Source organism: Vipera berus (genome assembly GCF_964194415.1).
Source record: "Vipera berus genome assembly, chromosome: Z".
Lineage (NCBI taxonomy): Eukaryota > Metazoa > Chordata > Lepidosauria > Squamata > Viperidae > Vipera > Vipera berus.
The window spans coordinates 73922891-73941152 of NC_138205.1; the positions used below are offsets into that span (position 1 = coordinate 73922891).

At 35.9% G+C, this 18262-nt stretch overlaps 1 protein-coding gene across 1 annotated transcript in view; it reads right to left on the reverse strand.

Moving 5' to 3' along the window:
• Positions 1–18262, reverse strand: part of BMPER (BMP binding endothelial regulator) — a 192222-nt gene that overhangs the window by 65834 nt on the left and 108126 nt on the right. Inside the window, exons 12-13 of the mRNA XM_081343053.1 lie at positions 14052–14381; positions 3560–3896 (exon numbers count right to left, since the gene is read on the reverse strand). Of these exons, the coding sequence (XP_081199179.1) occupies positions 3560–3896; positions 14052–14381 (667 nt within the window). The remainder of the gene's footprint in view (positions 1–3559; positions 3897–14051; positions 14382–18262) is intronic.

Here is an 18262-nt window from a genome sequence, read left to right on the forward strand (position 1 = left end):
CTTTCCATACAAAAAAGTTAATTAAAGTAATAGTTTTATTATATGTTTGCACTCTCAGGCTAGAATAAATCACAATTCAATAAAATAATCTTAACAGTGAAATTGAGATACCATTACCAAAACTTCATTGTTAGACCAATGTCATAAGATGTCCAAAATGCTTGGTTAATTGCCATTTTGGGATCTTGAAAAAAAATCAGTGGCACAGTAATATTTTACACAATTATGTTTGGCAGAATTCTTATAACAATTAAATGTGTGTTTATAACTTAGACAAACATGATTGATGTATCATGATTTGAAGCAGAAAATAATAAACAATATTTATCCAAAATAATAAGTAATGGAATAGAAAAGCTGTAATAAAGTTGCAACTTCCAACTTCAGTAGAATGTGCCCTTTTAAAAATAATATATTGACTCCTACAACAATTTTATTTTCAAATATCTACAAAATGAAAAAAAATGTTTAGGTTACTTTCATGTAACAAATTCTACAACTACTTAAACTACCTTCTGTAATTGACAATTTGGGAAGCAATTAAAATCAATTCTACTCCTCCATGTGGTCATTCTGAATTCTAATTCAAGGGTATTTTTTCCCTGCAATTCTGTAAAAGAACAAGGATCCTACAGATTATGTGACTAATTCACTGCAACTCAAAATGTTCTAAAAACATTTTTATTCTGAATAACAGATTAATTGAGAAGCTCTCCGAGCCCCAGTTAGAGAAGACACACTTCTCTAATGCCAAGATACATATATAATATATACATTTGCTAAGAGATATATCAATAGGCCTCTATAAAGTTGTATTTGTAGACCATTTTAAAAAACAACATTGGATCCAATATAAAAAAAGAAAATAAAAATGGGCAGTTGATTAGCTGATATTCATTACAAGAAAAAAGGGTAAAATGAGAGGACGAAGTGATGACAATTAGATGATACTCAGGGAGAATTTTTCTTCAAATATAATCTTAGAATTTACAGCCACCCAGGAGAAACTGATCTGGAATAGATTCAGGATGGAAAAAGTAAAAAAGTGATGTTAATTTTCAACATCACACATCATTCATTTTAACACATCCAGAAATGTTGGTGACTAACATTTGGGTGATTATGGAAGGAGTTTAGATAAATTAATTAGAATATGTATACCAAGTGACTATAAGCTATGAAATCTCCATATTCAAATGATGCATGTTGCTGAATGCAGATTGTCTTGAGAAAGAAGAAATACTGTGTATAATTGTTGGAAGTACAGTATGATGCTGGAATAGGTAGCCCTTTGGTTTGATCAAGTTGTAAGACTTTTCTTATGTTCCTTGCACCACAGAAATACATTTAGAATTGAATTCAGAATTTCATTTGAAATCTAAGAACTTATTTTTAAGAAGACATAAACTATTTTTTTTTAAAAACATACATTTTCTAGGTCACAAGTAATATTATATTGTATCATGGAAAGATTAATCTAGATATGGCTATCTTTCCATATCAGGTTACATGTTGTCTTTGCCAAGATGCAAGTCATTTTTCTTTCTGGTGTCAAGAGGATTATTACATTAAATTAATCATATAAAATGTTAAACAGAGGAAGTCAAGGTATTCCCAGACACAGAATATAAGTGTGAATGCCAAATATGATAAAATAAAGCCTGCTTTGTCAGTACCTGGTTTGCATTTTCAGTTTTCAGCACTTATTGTGAATTAACTTAACTTATTGTGAAAAATGGTGGAAGTAAAATTAAATTATGGCTAAAATGCAAATAGATTTTCCTTGAACACTCTACTTACTCACTGATTTCAATCACAATGGAAATTAAAATTAAATCCTTTATGGTTTAAAGATTGCCTACTTGAGAGTTGTCCCCTGACTTGTCTACTTCACACCGGTTCATATGTAATGGGGGTTGAAGATATTCTCTCCAAATGAGACCAAAGAAACAAAGAAGAATGTCTAAAACTTAATGGTTGTCACATATTTTGGAATACCTTACCTTCAGGAAGGAAGGGAGGAAGGGAGGAGAGAGGAGAGGAGAGAAAAAAAGCTCCAGTAGGTAGTTCAGTTCATTTTAAAAATTTCAAAATGGATACCTTTTGTATGTCAGGCAAATGCAATAACCACTATGTTACTAGAATACTACATTATTTCATCAGCGGCTGCAGGAAAGAGTGAAGCCAGAAATTTGGGAGCTGCATTTATGTAATCAAATGGTACACCCCCATTCACAAAAATGCAAATGCATATAAAAGAACTAAGGAGTTGGAGCCCCTCCAATATGATCATGATAAAACATTTTTGAGTTCACAAAACATGAAGCTAATGGCTGTGTTTGCCAGCCACATGTACGGATGAAGTCTTATATAATTCTTTCCCTGGGGAAATCCACTATAAGTTATTAAATATTTCCTATAAATTTTTAGATGTGTAACATTGTGCATATTTTACATATTTCACATTGCAATTATATTTTACCAGGTTTCATCACTCCAAAATAGAAGAAATATTACAACTGTAACGAATAGATGTGAGAACTGGGAAACAAAGCCCTTGATTTGACACTGTTTACTAATGCCCATCTAGATTTCAAAGTAGAACACTGCAAGAACCACCCCAGTAACAGCAGTGCAATCATGACAAAGATATTGTTGTGTAACTTATTAAAATGGGGATACTTCTATGCACTATTATGCAATCCAAAAATTATAACTGTCTTTCTTTTGTATCAGCCAAAAATCAAATGAAAAGAACATTTTTATGTTTCTTGTGGCATTCCTCTGATTCCAATTAAGGATCAGAAAAAGTTGTCTTCCTTCTGTTCAGGCATTATTATCTTGGCTTTGTCTTATATTTTTATATTGTAATTTTCCCTAACTTATTTTCAGAGATTTTGGAATGAAAAAAATTCAGGTCTCCTTGACAGCCCAACGAATTATATTATATTACCATATTATCATTCTAAAACAGTAATTTCCAGCAAGATGCCTTTTTTTTGGTTTTCATTGCAGTTCATAATGGACTTCTCAAAGTCTGCATAGGAGAATGGTAGTTTTCATAGAATTATAGAGCTAGTTGATCTGCATTTCTCCTATATCAGCAAAGCTAGTAGCAACCTCTCCACTACTTCAGGAATCAATTAGCAAGGTCAAAAAATGTGCAGCTTAGCAAACTTATTAATATGAGTGCTAAAATATACACATCCAGTTTCTAAGATTAATGATAAGACCTAGTAGGCTTTCACTATCAAGTGTAGACTCTTGGAGAGTCTTATTAAGCAGATTTAGGACTAGATTACGGAATCATGGAAACTATGGACTTTAACACCTTATTTATCAATAAATCCATGTAGGGTGAGGATTTTTTTGAGTTCTTGCTGCCTGCCTGTTGAAGGAGTGGAGAGGTGGCTACTTGCTCTGTTGATTCAGGAGGAATGTGCACACGTTCCAGTTCTGAACTATTTGGCAAACCCACCATGCTCTTTCCTAGACTCTGGGAACAGTTTTACAACAGCTTGATTTATTTCCATTTCGCTCATCAAAAGGAAACACTTACCGATAAAACACAGTGTAGTCTACAGTTGAGTGGCAAATCTGAAAATCCCATGCTTTGAGCTTTTGGCATTCCCGATGAGCACGGAGTTTTACTCTCACAGTTCCTTGACACAATTCAGGAAATTGTTTCCTTGGAGGACGAGTACAGAATTCATTTGATTCCACACGCCAAGACTCAGCAAAGTCATCCACATCAAACTTAAAATGACCATCACCACCAATCAGATCATCTCTCTTGTGTCCATTATAGTTGCCGCACAGACCACAAAGCCGGCCTTTAAGATGAGGGGCAGCCATGACTTCAACAAAACTGTCTCCATCCCAAGAAAGTTCTAATCCTAACGAAAAAGGCAAAGAAAAAAGGAGTTTAACAGCATATCTGATTACATGACCACATTTCCTATTATTTGAGTCTGATAACAACTCTATTTGATTTCTCCATTTGGTTGGGAGAAGTTTTTCAGATCTCTAAGAAAAGATACTTCTCCATTCTAATTCTTAGACTCCTTGACTAGAAATGCCTAGTATTGTGCTTAATTTCTGAGCTATGGCCCATGATATACAATAGCTGAGATAAGATGAGAAAGCTGTTTCTAGCAGGGAGTTATCTAGCACTGTCCTTCTCCCTTTGGTATTCAGTTGCTTGATCTAAGGAGTTACAAGCAGGATTTTGCCTATAAATGAATCTTCTACCTGCTGTAAAATAATAATTATAACAACAACAATAATAATAATCTGTCCCGATACATTGCACGACGCCACTTGACATGTCTACCTTAGAATTTCTGAAATTAAAACATTAAAAAGGGAGGTTTACTTAAAAGCATTTTCAACATAAATGCATTTAGAAGTTATACATTTTAGTTTAGGAATGTGGTACTGGCTGCCCATTTATAGATGATTTTTTAATAGTGGAGAGCTAATATTAGAGACTACCTCCAATTGATCATCAATCTCCCAGATCACTACCCCTCAAATCAAAAGGTTCAAAATTACTCCTATCCATATTGTTTTTAGAGGGTTTTAATCTTCAGAGAAGAGACACATTCACTAAAGAATGTGTCCTAAAAGGTAAGTCAAAGGAAAACTTCAACCAACATCACTCTTTACCTACCAGGTTGTTGTTGTTGTTGTTGTTTTTTGGGGGGGATGCATTGTAACATTATTCATTTCAAATTGGAAACATATTTCAATTCCCCGTGAGGTAAGAAAAAACTTGTTTATATGGAATCCAATATTACTTTGTACCACTGTGTACTAAATTTTTAGAAAGAATAAACCAGAACGAAGCAACTCGTGTAAGTTAATCTATTAAAGACAATTCTTCTAAACCTAAAATTGAATTCAAAACCAGTTAAACATAGAGGTTTTTTTTAAGATATTTTGAAATGCTGAGGTTGGATTATAACTGCTTAGAATAAAGATAATATTATTCAGGATTATAGTTGCCTTGTTTACATTATTCCAAATTGCACTATATGCCTTGTCTTTTTATCTATGCATATCTAGAAAATTGATTTATTCATGTGTCAGTCATTCAGAGCGGGAATAAATATAGTGATTCAATGGAAGAGGATTTTTTTAAAAAAACTCTTTAGCAGATGGGTATCAGTTAGATTGCTTTGATTTCCTCTTCTGAATGAATGAGTTCTCCATTCTCTTAAATAGAAATCAGGATACAAGTAATTGATCAAATTAGAAGCCAAAGTCTAACATCCGTTCTTTCTGGAGATATGCAGAATAAGAGCATTCCTTTGTACCATTTTTCCAGTAACCTTTTTTTGGACAAGTTAATCAATCCATGATTTAGTTTCTGAAATGGCACAAAATCCAATGTGATGAATTTGGAATACAGCCCAAATTTATGTACTGGGGGTTCCCAATTCTTCTGCAGTTTCCTTCCAAAGAAAAGGCATATACAAATGTTTCAAAAAATAAGGAGAATCCAAGTTCAAAGCTCTAACATAAAACAATAATGCTGGTCAATATTTTACCAATAATTGTACAATTGGTACAAAAACACAATCTTCCAGTTGAGGACAAAACTGAGAGACATCCTTGACAAGTGCAATGTATTCACAAGTGTAATATATTCACAAAACCATCCCTTTCCAGAATTATCTGCTATTTCTGACTTCTGTTCTCAAAACTCTTAACACTTACTGATTCATATAGAAAAACATATTTACTATTTAGTAACTTGATGACAGTTAAGTGGTCAAAAGGCATGTTTAAAAGAGCTGAGAAACCTGGCTCAGTATCTTTGTCATAGCTCTGCTGTATGTTAAGCAGTATGGTAGCCTGCACAAGAACAAAGCTATTGGAGGATATTATGTAGGTATCTTGTAATATGATCTTGTGAATTTATTTCCAGCTTAGCTTGCAGCAATCTTCTCCAATATATATATTTCCAAAGATACCCTAGGAGGAGAAGTTACATGGCAGGGATAGTCCTTAAAGCATAGACTTTTTAATTTCTAATTATGTTAGCAGTCTGTTATGTCTGTTTTACAGATATAGAAAGCTTTGATAAGCACATCATTTGCTAAATGTGTAAACTATGTGTATGGCTTAGACCAGGGGTGTCAAACTCGCAACATTACGTGACACGTCGTGACGTCTCACAATTTTCTTCCATTGCGGCAATGGGGTGGGCATGGTTTTGCCATGATGCATCCAGCCCATGGGCCGGCAGTTTGACAGCCCTGGCTTAGACACAACTCCCCAGTTTTGCTCTATGTGAAGAACCTTTTGTAGAAGAAGCTGAGATTGTACTTCAGGCTCCTCCCTCCATGTTAGTTAAAAAGATAGGTTTTACAGATTTGTTATGGTGTGGATTCAATTATTTCTGTACTTTTGGAAGCTGCTTAAAGCCAATTGGAAGTAGGGGACACATACATTTGTAAAATAAATTTAGTACTGTAAATACCCTGGACAGCAATTCTAAGTTAAAAAAAAATCATGTCTTAGATATAGTCTCAGAACTGACAGACCTGGTGAATATTCAACATGCTGGGCTTTGACTATAATAAAGATTTGTTTGATTGGTTGAATACTTATGCTACTTTGAATGGGCATATTTTAAATACATTTAATAAATAATAATATAGTAAATATCTCAGTGTCCAGATTTTCTAAATAATATGTAAGAAAACCTTTACAGCTATTACATGGCTTTACTTCTACTTGAATGATACAAGTTTTCACTGGGAAGAGTTAATGAGAAAAAAAAATCCATTTCATTTGCACAAAATACCAATCACCAATTAAAATAAAGTCAGTAAAGTTGAAAAAAGAGGCAAATTTGAATAGACAAAGCATAGCATGGTGCTCTGAATCAGGTATGGCTTTTTCTTCTGATTTTAAATATTGATAAATGGAGCTTTTATTTCATTAGATCAATACATAAGATCTTTCTACAATGGTGCTATAATCACGTCATGAATTTGAAATAGCTGCTGCTTTCCATTATAACCATTAAGAGACTCCAAAGGTATAAGTAGTTCAGGTAGCCAATCAATTCATCTTCTTATGCAACCTGCCTCAGCATTATGTTAGGCTGCATTAATTTGGGCAGTAAAATTCAATGTTCATGGCAAAATTATCTGAGTATAATATATTGCAATTACTCTTTAATAGAGGGCACCAATAGAGACCATGCTTGCCCCCTCTATTTTGAACAAAAAAATTTTTTTGTAGTTTTGATGAGCTGCGAGAAGAGGCAAACACAATAACAAAAAGATCAAAATTGTAGTTAATCGAAGCATCCATGATGATCCGCAAGAATTCAGTGGAATTTCATAATTGAATTGGCAGCGAACAGAGACACTCAATATGTTTTTAATTAGGCTTTATGAATAATGTTTCTCTTGTGTGCACTCTACAGGCAGCCACAGAATGTTTTGTCTTGTAACTCAGATGAAAAAGCTCAGAACTGAATCTTTACTTTGCAGAAGACAAAAGAACAGGTGTACAGTTTCTTGGCTCAGTGGAAGATGCTGTTAGGTCTTCAGTGCTTTTCGGAGATGATGATTGACCTTCACAATATCTTGCTTAGAGAATAAAGTTAACAGACCAGAGTTGAGAGTAGACAAAATAGAAAAGATTTGAGAATCCAGATCTCTGACCTACATCAAGAAAATACCATGGAAAGAACTGGATGGCAAAAGCAACCTTCTTCAACACTTTACTCTTCCCTTATATTGCTGATTTCCACTGTTTCTCTACCAAGAGTTCCAAATAGACATTTTCTATCTAATAAATAGTGGAAGAAAAGTTCAGAAAAGGGTGGAATTATATTTTTATTTGTGATTATGAATTTGAACGTATCTACATGTGTTTGCATTTTTAATTTTCTCAAAAAATAGAGAATTTTATACTCTTCCAGGAGTCTAAAACTGCTAATAACTTTTTTAAGTCAAATCAAAATATCCACAAAAGTAATAAGTTTATTTATTAGATCAGCATAAAAGGAAGATTTATTTCAATCAATCTAAGAGGAAAAATGAATAAGTAGTAGTTAGTCTTCTTTAAATGGAAAGATAGGATTGTGCGTTATTTCAATCTAAATTGTGCTTTTTGATCCATTAGGCACTTAAATAAATATTCTAACAGATATTTGTAAAAGGATGACTGATGATCCTTTATTCAGCATGTGTAAGCAGGAGACATTCTCAGGGAAGGATATTCACTGATTGGGACAAGGATCTAATTCTCAAATCAATGTACTTCAGCTATTGCGGGACCCAAAATTTCCAAAACTGTTTGATTGTATGATGGAATGCATGGAAGAATGTATCCTGCAAATCAAGGGAGACCTTGTAATATATCTTTTTTTTTGTCTTCTATTCCAGTCATGTTTTCCTTTTTATGTTTTTAGACGCTTTAGTTCTGAGTATGAACAGAACATTAACTTTGCTTCTCATATCCCCCCATTTAGTTACACAAGTAACTGATTTTAATGGTGACTAGGCAACCCATGCACCATTGGTCATGGTTGCCTTTACCTAAACAGGGAAACAAAATGACTGTGGATGGGCAAAAAAGCAGTGAGAATATGAGCAACTTCTGACGTCCTGCTAGTTTCTCTATTGAATTTTCTTGTGGGAAGTTGACAGGAAGCATTGGAATTTTTCCTTCCTTCCTTCCTTCCTTCCTTCCTTCCTTCCTTCCTTCCTTCCTTCCTTCCTTCCTTCCTTCCTTCCTTCCTTCCTTCTGCCTCCTCCCTACCTTTTCTCCCTTCCTTATACCCTTCCTTCCCTTCCTTCCTGACTGTTCCTCACTGTTCTTTCCTTCTTCGCCCCACCCCTCCCATTCCTCCATCCCTCATTCAAATTCCTGCCAGCTCTCCCATTTACTTGTGGGAAGCTTGTAGATAAAGTCAGTGGTGAAGCCAGCAGAAGAAAGAGATTGCCCCAAGTTCGAGGTCATTTGCTGGGTGGGGCAAAGGGGTATACCGAAGTATGCAAGAGATGGCACTTGTGTTGGTAGGGCACACAAGGGTGGCAAAGGTTGAGAAGGGTACATAGATGTTTGAGGAATGTGTAAGAAGTGTTATGTGGTTCAGGGAAGGTGTGGGAGAAATGTGCAGGTTGGGAAGAGTGCCTGGGGCTGCTTGGGAGTAGGTCAGGGAAGCGCACAGCGGGGCAATGTGGGCCAGGAACTATATCACGCAGATCAGAGAAGGTGTGCAGTAGGGGGCGCGGATTAGGAAGATTGCATAGAGATTCCTTTCTCACTGTTCCTCCTAATTCTTTCTTTCTTCTCTCCCTCCATTCCTTCCTTCCTTCCCCCTTGCCTCCCCTCCCCTTCTCAGAAGCACACTAGTTGTTGCTGCTGGGTTGGAGAAGGAGTCAAAGATCACAAGAGTCTTTGGGAAACTGTCACAGAATGTTAAAAATGAGGATCACGTGACTGGCAACACTGAAGCAGCTACAATTTCCCCAAATTTCATTCCCTCAGGAGCCATGCATCTCTGGATTTTGACACATTCTGTAACTTAGTCCAAGTCAGATACCTTGGTTCAAAAATGTTTGCCTTATGATGCACTATTTCACTCAGATAAGGGCAATAGAAACACGAGTTTCATCAGTATATAGATGAAAATGAAATTAATATAAATTGAAATATTACACATTGGGTCTTAGATCATGATAAAACAGAATCAACAAGTTCTATGATGTCCTATTACATTCCATTCATTTTTTAAAGATTTATATGTACTTATGTAGGGCAAAAAGGGTTTTTGAATTTTTTACAAGTCGTAAGCAGAATATCTTCTTAAGTACATAAATTCAATCGCCTGAACTAGCTCCCAAGTACCTGAATCCCTGATAGGCACCAACCCACTACTCTCTAAAATACAATGTGATACTTAGAATCGCACATTTTGTTTTCACAACATGCATAGATTAAGGAAAAGGACATCATACAATCTTCATAAACCAAGTCAATTAATTGACACCATTTTGTAAAAAAAGAAGAGTGAAAGGATTCATGTAGCATTACAAGCATTCAGCTTATAAACCAAAGTAAACACTATGTAAAAGTATTGTGGGCACTTCATCTCTTTTTTACTTTGCAAACTAATTTGTCCACACGAGGAAGGGAAGTGAAAAGAAGTTGAAAGAAATGATCTTCTAGGCCTTTTTCCCCACCAGAACAAAAGACCAGGAAATACATAAGCTTCTCAAGCTTATTTGTGCTGGTTGGAAATTATATAAAAATGGCTACAATAAACTAACTGGACCATATGAACAGAACCCCTAGTTCAACCTTCCTCCTCACAAATAAATAAGGCCACAATTCATCTTTACAATGAGATTTCTGAGCATTTGATGGTTGACGGAGGACTTTCAAAATTCAGTTCATGTAAAATTGATACCCATAGACAACCCTATTAAATAAACCAATGAAACCTCTATTGTCATGTCTACTGGTCACCAATATAATTTTAAAGATTCAACAACTTTCAGATGCCTATGCACTGTTATTTATCTATTCCTTAAATGTAGCTACAATTAGCTATCAATTTCCTGTTAAATAATATTTTATGATGCAAGACAGACTAAACACAAACACAGAAGTAAATTATTTCAGGAGAAAAAAATAACCCAGAGATATTACATACCTACTATCACACATTGAGGAATACAGCAAACAGTTCTTTCACATTTGGGATCTAGGATCACAGCCACTTTGGATTCAACAATGAACATTCATGTGGATGAATCTGTTAAAATCTGCAGTAGTTCTCAAATTTTTCTTTACCATGGACCCCTTTAAATACCTTTTGTGGCCAAGGACTTTAGCCACAGACCTGCCAAGACTTAACTCAATATTTAAATCTTAACATTTCTTCAAGTTTTTGCAGACCTCATGTGATGAAATTGCGTCCCCCACAGGGGTCCGCAGACCCCGGGTTGGAAACCACTGTGCTAAAGCCTTATGAATTTACTTTTTTTTACTAATCTTATTTGACATGGACATGTTTTATTAAATGTTTTCCTTGTACTATAAGCATTTGTAGAATGATGCTTACTTATTCCAGGACTTTCCTTTGACTATACTGATAGCTTGGAAAACTAGTAATCAAAGCCGTTTTTGGAGAGCCATAAGGTTGTTATGACAACCTTGTTATAAGGACAAAACTCTTGCTTGCCAGATTAGAAAAGCATGTAAGACTTTAAAATCTGTGTGTATTTTTTCATGTCTGTTATCTGCATAATCAAAGACCCAGATACTTTCAGATTCCCAATTTAAATGTAATATGTCCTGTTGCCAGGTGGAGAGGCATCAAAAAGAAATTCAGTATTTTCTTCTATTGCAAATCATGTTTCATTTGACATGAAATGGAAACCTCATGTTTTTTAAGCTTCCTTGATCTGTTTCACAAGCCCTGCCTCTAGCAATATTTTAAAATATGGTCTGATCCACTTTATCAGGGATCCTTGGTAAATAGTTTTTTCCCAGTGCAAATAGATTTAGGTTTTTTTAAAATCTAAGAAAGAAGTTAATTGAAGAAAGTATACCTTTATCCCAATGTGTACATCAATATAATAAAATCTTGGAACAAAATACTTTTGTATTTTTCTTTTTTTGTTTTGTTTTGTTTTTTACTGTAGTTCTATTTGGTGCTGGGCTTTAGTCAAGCAGTGAGGAAAAGCATTTATGTGGCTTATCTAATATTCTGTTAATTGTAATGTTCTGTAATGTACGGAGATAGAGAGACAGAGATAGAGAGGTGTATTGCATATACAGATATTCCTTGTTTAGCAGCCACAATTAGAACTGGAAACTTGGTCATTAAGTGAGGTGGTTGCTAAGTAAAACTGCAATTGTGCTTATGATCTTACTTCAGTTTTCTTTTGCTTTGCAGACTTGTGAAGGTTATAAATATGTGGACTGGTTGCAAACTTACTTTTTCATCATCACTGTAATTGCAAATGGTCACTAAACATGCTAATTGTTAAACAAGGGTATACTGTATATACTTGTACCTAAACTTAAACTTTTGTTATTCTGTATTCTACTAATAGTGAAAATAGAAGCAATTCTAGATATGTATTTTAATGTTTTTTTAAAAAAGATTAAATATAGAATCAGCTAAGGCTTTAGCCAGTTAATAAAAAAATGATGTTTGGCCACGGATGCAGTGGTTTTGGTAATAATCAGTCATCTGCTCATCCACTCTGCTCACTCAAGGATTATTCTACTCATCGCTTGTGAGAAGTTTTAATAATCAATTAGGAAGCATTATATATGCTTTAAACCTAGGCAGCCTAAAAAATTGGATAATCCATATACCCATCTCTAGAGCTTGTGACTTACTAAGCTAAATTTAGTCAATCAGCCATGTATCTAATCTGGTAAATGCTTCACAACTCTGATGTATTTATATTCCAAGACAAGAATGAAAAACAAAGTGAATTCAATTATCCATCTTCAGCACAAAACATGTTTTATGGATTATGCTGAATTATCTTAGAGACTGCCCTCTCCTTACTACTTTTGTTTAATTATTTATGAAATTCAAATCTGAATTTTCAGAGCTGCTTTATCCCAGATTAATAATAATAATAATAATAATAATAATAACAATAATAATAACAATAATAACAACAATAACAACAACAATAATAATATCACTGTACCAGGAGATGCCAGAGTCGAAGAAAAAGAACTGGAAAAAATTACGAAATACTGCGACCTGGCCATCGAAACTGCACGATTATGGATGAAACGTGTAACAGTGATACCCATTGTCATCGGGGCACTGGGAACTATGTCCAAAAACTTTGAAAAATACATCAAGAAACTGCAGCTTCCTGCAATAACTCCACCAAAGCTACAAAAAACTGTGCTACTCAGAACATCTTACATTTTAAGGAGATACCTGGTTGATACCTAGGTTGCTGGCAGCAACCCGTGTCAACCATTAGTGCCAGTCAATCTGAGTGTTCAGTTGACTAAGTTTCATCTTTTATGAATAAAAGTTTTATAATAATAATAAATTTGGAAGGGACCTTGGAAGTCATCTAATCCAACCCCCTGCTCAGGCAGGAAACCCTATACCATTTCAGACAAATGACTGTCCAGTCTCTTCTTAAAAACTTCCAGTTTTGTAGCATTCACCACTTCTGGAGGCAGGTTGTTCCACTGGTTAATTGTTCTAATTGTCAGGAAGTTTCTCCTTAGTTCTAGGTTGCTTCTCTCCTTGATTAGTTTCGATCCGCTGCTTCTTGTCCTGCCTTCAGGAGCCTTGGAGACTCCCTCATCTTTGTGACAGCTCCTGAGATATTGGAATACTGCTATCATGTTACCCCTAGTCCTTCTTTTAATTAAACTAGACATACCCAATTCCAGCAACCGTTCCTTATATGTTTTAGCCTCCAGTCCTCTGATCATCTTTGTTGCTCTTCTCTGTACTCTTTCTAGAGTCTCAACATCTTTTTAACATCATGGTGACCAAAACTGGATGCAGTATTACAAATGTGGCCTTACCAAGGCATTGCAAAGTAGTATCAATACTTCATGTGATCTCGATTCAAAAACCCATCAAATACCCATCAAATTCTTGTTCATCAAAAACCTATCAAATTCTTGTTCCTCTGGTTTGTTTCATAAAGACCCTAAAAATAGAACATTCTTACTTTTTTAGGCTGCTTTGGATATTTTAATTACACTGAGTTCCCTACTTATTGTTTCTATTGGATTACTTTTTGATGTTAGCTATTCTGAGTTCTACTTTATTGTCTTGCCATCCTCAACCTAGTCCCTCCAGATATATTAGAACTGAAACTTTCTCCATTACAACTAGAATCCCATACATCTATAGGATCCCATGTTTGGGAAAATGCAGTAATGGAAAACTAGAATTCCCATCATTTTAATAAATCGAGATGACCTTATTGCAGAATGTGGAAACTTAAATTATATTTCACTGTGGTGTTATCATGGATAATTTAGTAGAAGGCCATATATTATAGTCCCACCTGCTTTGGTTGTCACTTTCAACAGATATCCTTCCAAGTCAATGTGAAAATGTGGTGTCTCATATGGTAGAGAAATGCGAGTCCTATTCCACTTCACTGTGAGATGCTGATGGAGGCTGACAGTGCTGCTGCCCAGCACAAGGTCTACAGATTTTGTCCAGGAAAATGAACGAGTCCTTCGGGCATCATTCTTTACCAGCACCTGGAATGGTGAGGTAGTGGAAGTGCAGTCTTTTGTCAAAACGTACTGACATGTTCCCTGAAAGTTAAATGTCCGTCCATCAAAAGTGTTGTAGTGGGGATCTCCAAATACAGTACAAACTCCAGGCTCTGCAAGTGAGTGAGAAACAAAGGCAACATCAAAACCAATTTCAGAATTTGGAAAGGTAGGTATTAGATGGATGTAAAAACTCTTCCAACATTAAGGAAAACTTCATTACTTATATTTTGAAGTACAAGAGACACCTTAAACCAAGAATGTATAAAGACATGTGTCTGGAAACATCAAAGCCATACAGGTACATTCATCTGAAAAGCCATATTAACTGTTGCTCTTTATCAAAAGTATTTCAATGAAAAACATGGATTTAATTCCATGAAACATCTGGAATGATCCTAAACTGGCATAACAATATAACCAGACTGGCTTCTCTACATTACAAATATGCATTGGGGGACCGATAAATTATAAAAACAATGCATAAAATCATACTTTTCTTTAATATATAATTTCTATACCAAGAATATGTCCTAATGAACTCCCTGGAACTTATCTCAAAAACTCAAGGAACTAATTTATTTGAGAATGAAGAGAAGATCCTGAGATACCTTTTAATATATAGTGGGAGTTCTGATAATAGGGATCCAGTAGATTTTCTTCTCACCAGTGCATAAGAGCTGATCCCCCTCCAAAGCCCTACAGTGGGGAGGGGCAGAAGAAATTGGTGTGTGTGTGTGTGTGTGTGTGTGTGTGTTTAGAAGGGGAGGGGGAAAGGGCTGTTTTTTTAATTCATGCAATTTAACTTGGTAGTGAATTTGTTGAGCATAATGGGCTCAGTAAGCATAGTGAGATTTACTGTCAAATATACAGACGTTTAATTGTACTGAAAAATGTTTACTATTCCTCTTAAAGGCTGTAGATATGCCCTGATCTTGGTAGGAATATCTAAGGACAGTAACATCATCACTCCTAACAATAATATATTCTTTATAAATTGAAAGATAAAAAGGACAAGTATAAGAAGTGGAAAGAGGGGCATATAACTAAGGCAGAATATCAGCAAATAGCCCGTGCCTGCAAAGATGAAGTGAGGGAAGCTAAGGCTCAAAATGAACTAAGGCTTGTGACCAAAGTCAAAAATAACAAAAAAGCTTCTTTCAACATAATAAAAACAAGAAAAAAGTTAAGGAAATGATTGGTCCATTAATGGGGGAAAGTGGCAAGAAGGTGACAAGCAACAGGGAGAAAGCAGAACTATTTAACTCACTCTTTGCATCTGTCTTTACACAAAGGGGAAAAAACAGTCCAACCTACCAAAACCAGTGCCATAAAAAACAGAATAGAAATGCAAGTTAAGATAGGCAAGAAAATGGTAAGTGAGCAACTGTATAGCCTAGACGAGTTCAAATCACCAGGACCAGATGGATTACACCCCAAGGTTCTCAAGGAACTGGCAGACGTGATCTCAGAACCACTGAACTATATTTTTCAAAGATCCTGGAGCACTGGGGAACTATCAGAGGACTGGAAGAGAGCTGATGTAGTTCCCATCTTCAAAAAAGGGAAAAAAACAGATCCAGGAAACTACAGACCTATCAGCCTGACCTCAATACCTGGGAAGATTCTGGAAAAGATAATCAAACAACAAATCAGCAAACACCTTGATGCAAACAAAGTCATCACTAAAAGTCAACATGGGTTTGCCAAAAACAGATCATGCCAGACAAATCTTATTGCATTCTTTGACCAAGTGACAAAATTAGTGGACTAGAGGAATGCTGTAGATATAATTTATTTGGACTTCAGTAAGGCATTTGATAAAGTAGATCACAACCTACTACTTGATAAGATAGAAAAATGTGGGTTAGATAACATCACCACCAGATGGATTCGTAGCTGGCTGACAGGCCGTACTCAGCGTGTGGTCCTCAATGGAACTGCATCTACATGGAAGGAAGTGTGTAGTGGGGTGCCTCAGGGCTCTGTTCTGGGCCCAGTGCTCTTCAACATCTTCATCAACGATTTGGATGAGGGGATAGATGGGAAACTCATCAAATTTGCAGATGACACCAAGCTGGCAGGAATAGCCAACACTCCAGAAGATAGGCTTAAGATACAGGAGGATCTGGACAGACTCGAACACTGGGCGCTATCTAACAAAATGAAATTCAATGGCGAAAAAGTAAGGTTCTACATTTAGGCAGGAAAAATCAAATGCACAGGTATAGTATAGGTGGTACCTTGCTCAATAGTAGTATCTGTGAGAGGGATCTCGGAGTCCTAGTAGACAATCACTTCAATATGAACCAGCAGTGTGCTGCAGCTGCCAAAAAAGCCAACACAGTGCTAGGCTGCATTAACAAAAGGGTAGAATAAAGATCACGTGAATTACTAATACCACTTTACAATGCCTTGGTAAGGCCACACCTGGAATACTGCATCCAGTTTTGGTCACCATGATGTAAAAAAGATGTTGAGACTCTAGAAAGAGTACAGAGAAGAGCAACAAAGATGATTGGGGGACTGGAGGCTAAAACAAGTTTAACAAAGAGAAAGGAAAGGGGTGACGTGACAGCAGTGTTCCAATATCTCAGGGGCTGCCACAAAGAAGAGGGAGTAAAGCTATTCTCCAAAGCACCTGAAAGCAGGACAAGAAGCAATCGATTGATAGTTAGAACAATTAACCAGTGGAACAACCTGCCTCCAGAAGTGGTGAATGCTCCAACACTGGAAGCTTTTAAGAAGAGACTGGACAGCCATTTGCCTGAAGTGGTATAGGGTTTCCTGCCTGAGCAGGGGGTTGGACTAGATGACCTCCAAGGTCCCTTCCTCCTCCTCCTCCTCCTCCTCCTCCTCCTCCTCCTCCTTATTATTATTATTATTATTATTATTATTATTATTATTATTATTATTATTATTATTATTATTATTTTCTTTATCTTTATCCTTGTTGCAAGAAGCAAAGAGAAATATGTGAAGTTTTTCCCACTAATTTGCATCCACAATAACCCTATGTGGTGAATCAAGGAAGATTCACTCAGTATTGGCTAATATTCCAATAACTAACTCAAAGTTTATTAGAATATTATCTCATGAAGGTTATCTTCCCCGGCTAAATGTAGAATTAAGCTGAAATTTCCCTATCTCAGGTCTGATGCTGTTGATACTACAACACAACACAGAAGCAGTCATAAGATGCTGTGGATGATCAATTAGAATGCAAGTACAAGTCCTGAGCATTTAAGTGAGCAAAAGTGTTGCTTATTTTTAAGAGTCGTTACAGGACATGTTTGTAATTTGGGGGTATTTCCATAACTATAATGAAGGCAGAGGGAGAAGATGATTTTTGCTTTCCCCTCAGACTTGGAGACCACACCACAAGGCCTCTTGCTGGAGCCTTCTCTTTTCACGACCTTGTTTTACAAAGTAGCCTTTACATAGAATGCCAGAGTCAACCTCACCAAGAAGTCAGGTGATAGATCAGACCTTCCTGAATCATAACATTCCCCTATTCTGCCAGGTCCACGGAGTGGATACTGATCTCCAGCCAGATCACAGTGGCCTGCTTCCTGAGACCCACACATCAAGCATAAATGACAAGTAAACTGTAGAGTAAAAGTACTACTTGTTCTATACTTGGGCTGATAATCTGGTTAGTACACAGCTTCACTGTTGAGAATTTGGTTATAGATATTAGAAATATAATAATGACTGTTATTTAGATCTTATATTCTGGTACTTGCTCAATATTTTCAAAGTTATTCATCTGTGCTGTCTCTGTCAATAATATTTTAATGCAGCTTAAAATAGGAGAGTTAAAAAGAAAAACCAGGGAACTCACAATAGTCATAGACCAATATAACTTTTAACAATTAAAAATCCCTCAGTGGAATCAGTGTTTGATTGGAACCAGGTCTAAGGCCTCGTTTGTTTGGTCTCCCAAACACAATTGCCCCATAACTAAAGAAAAAGATAGATTAGCCGTAAATTA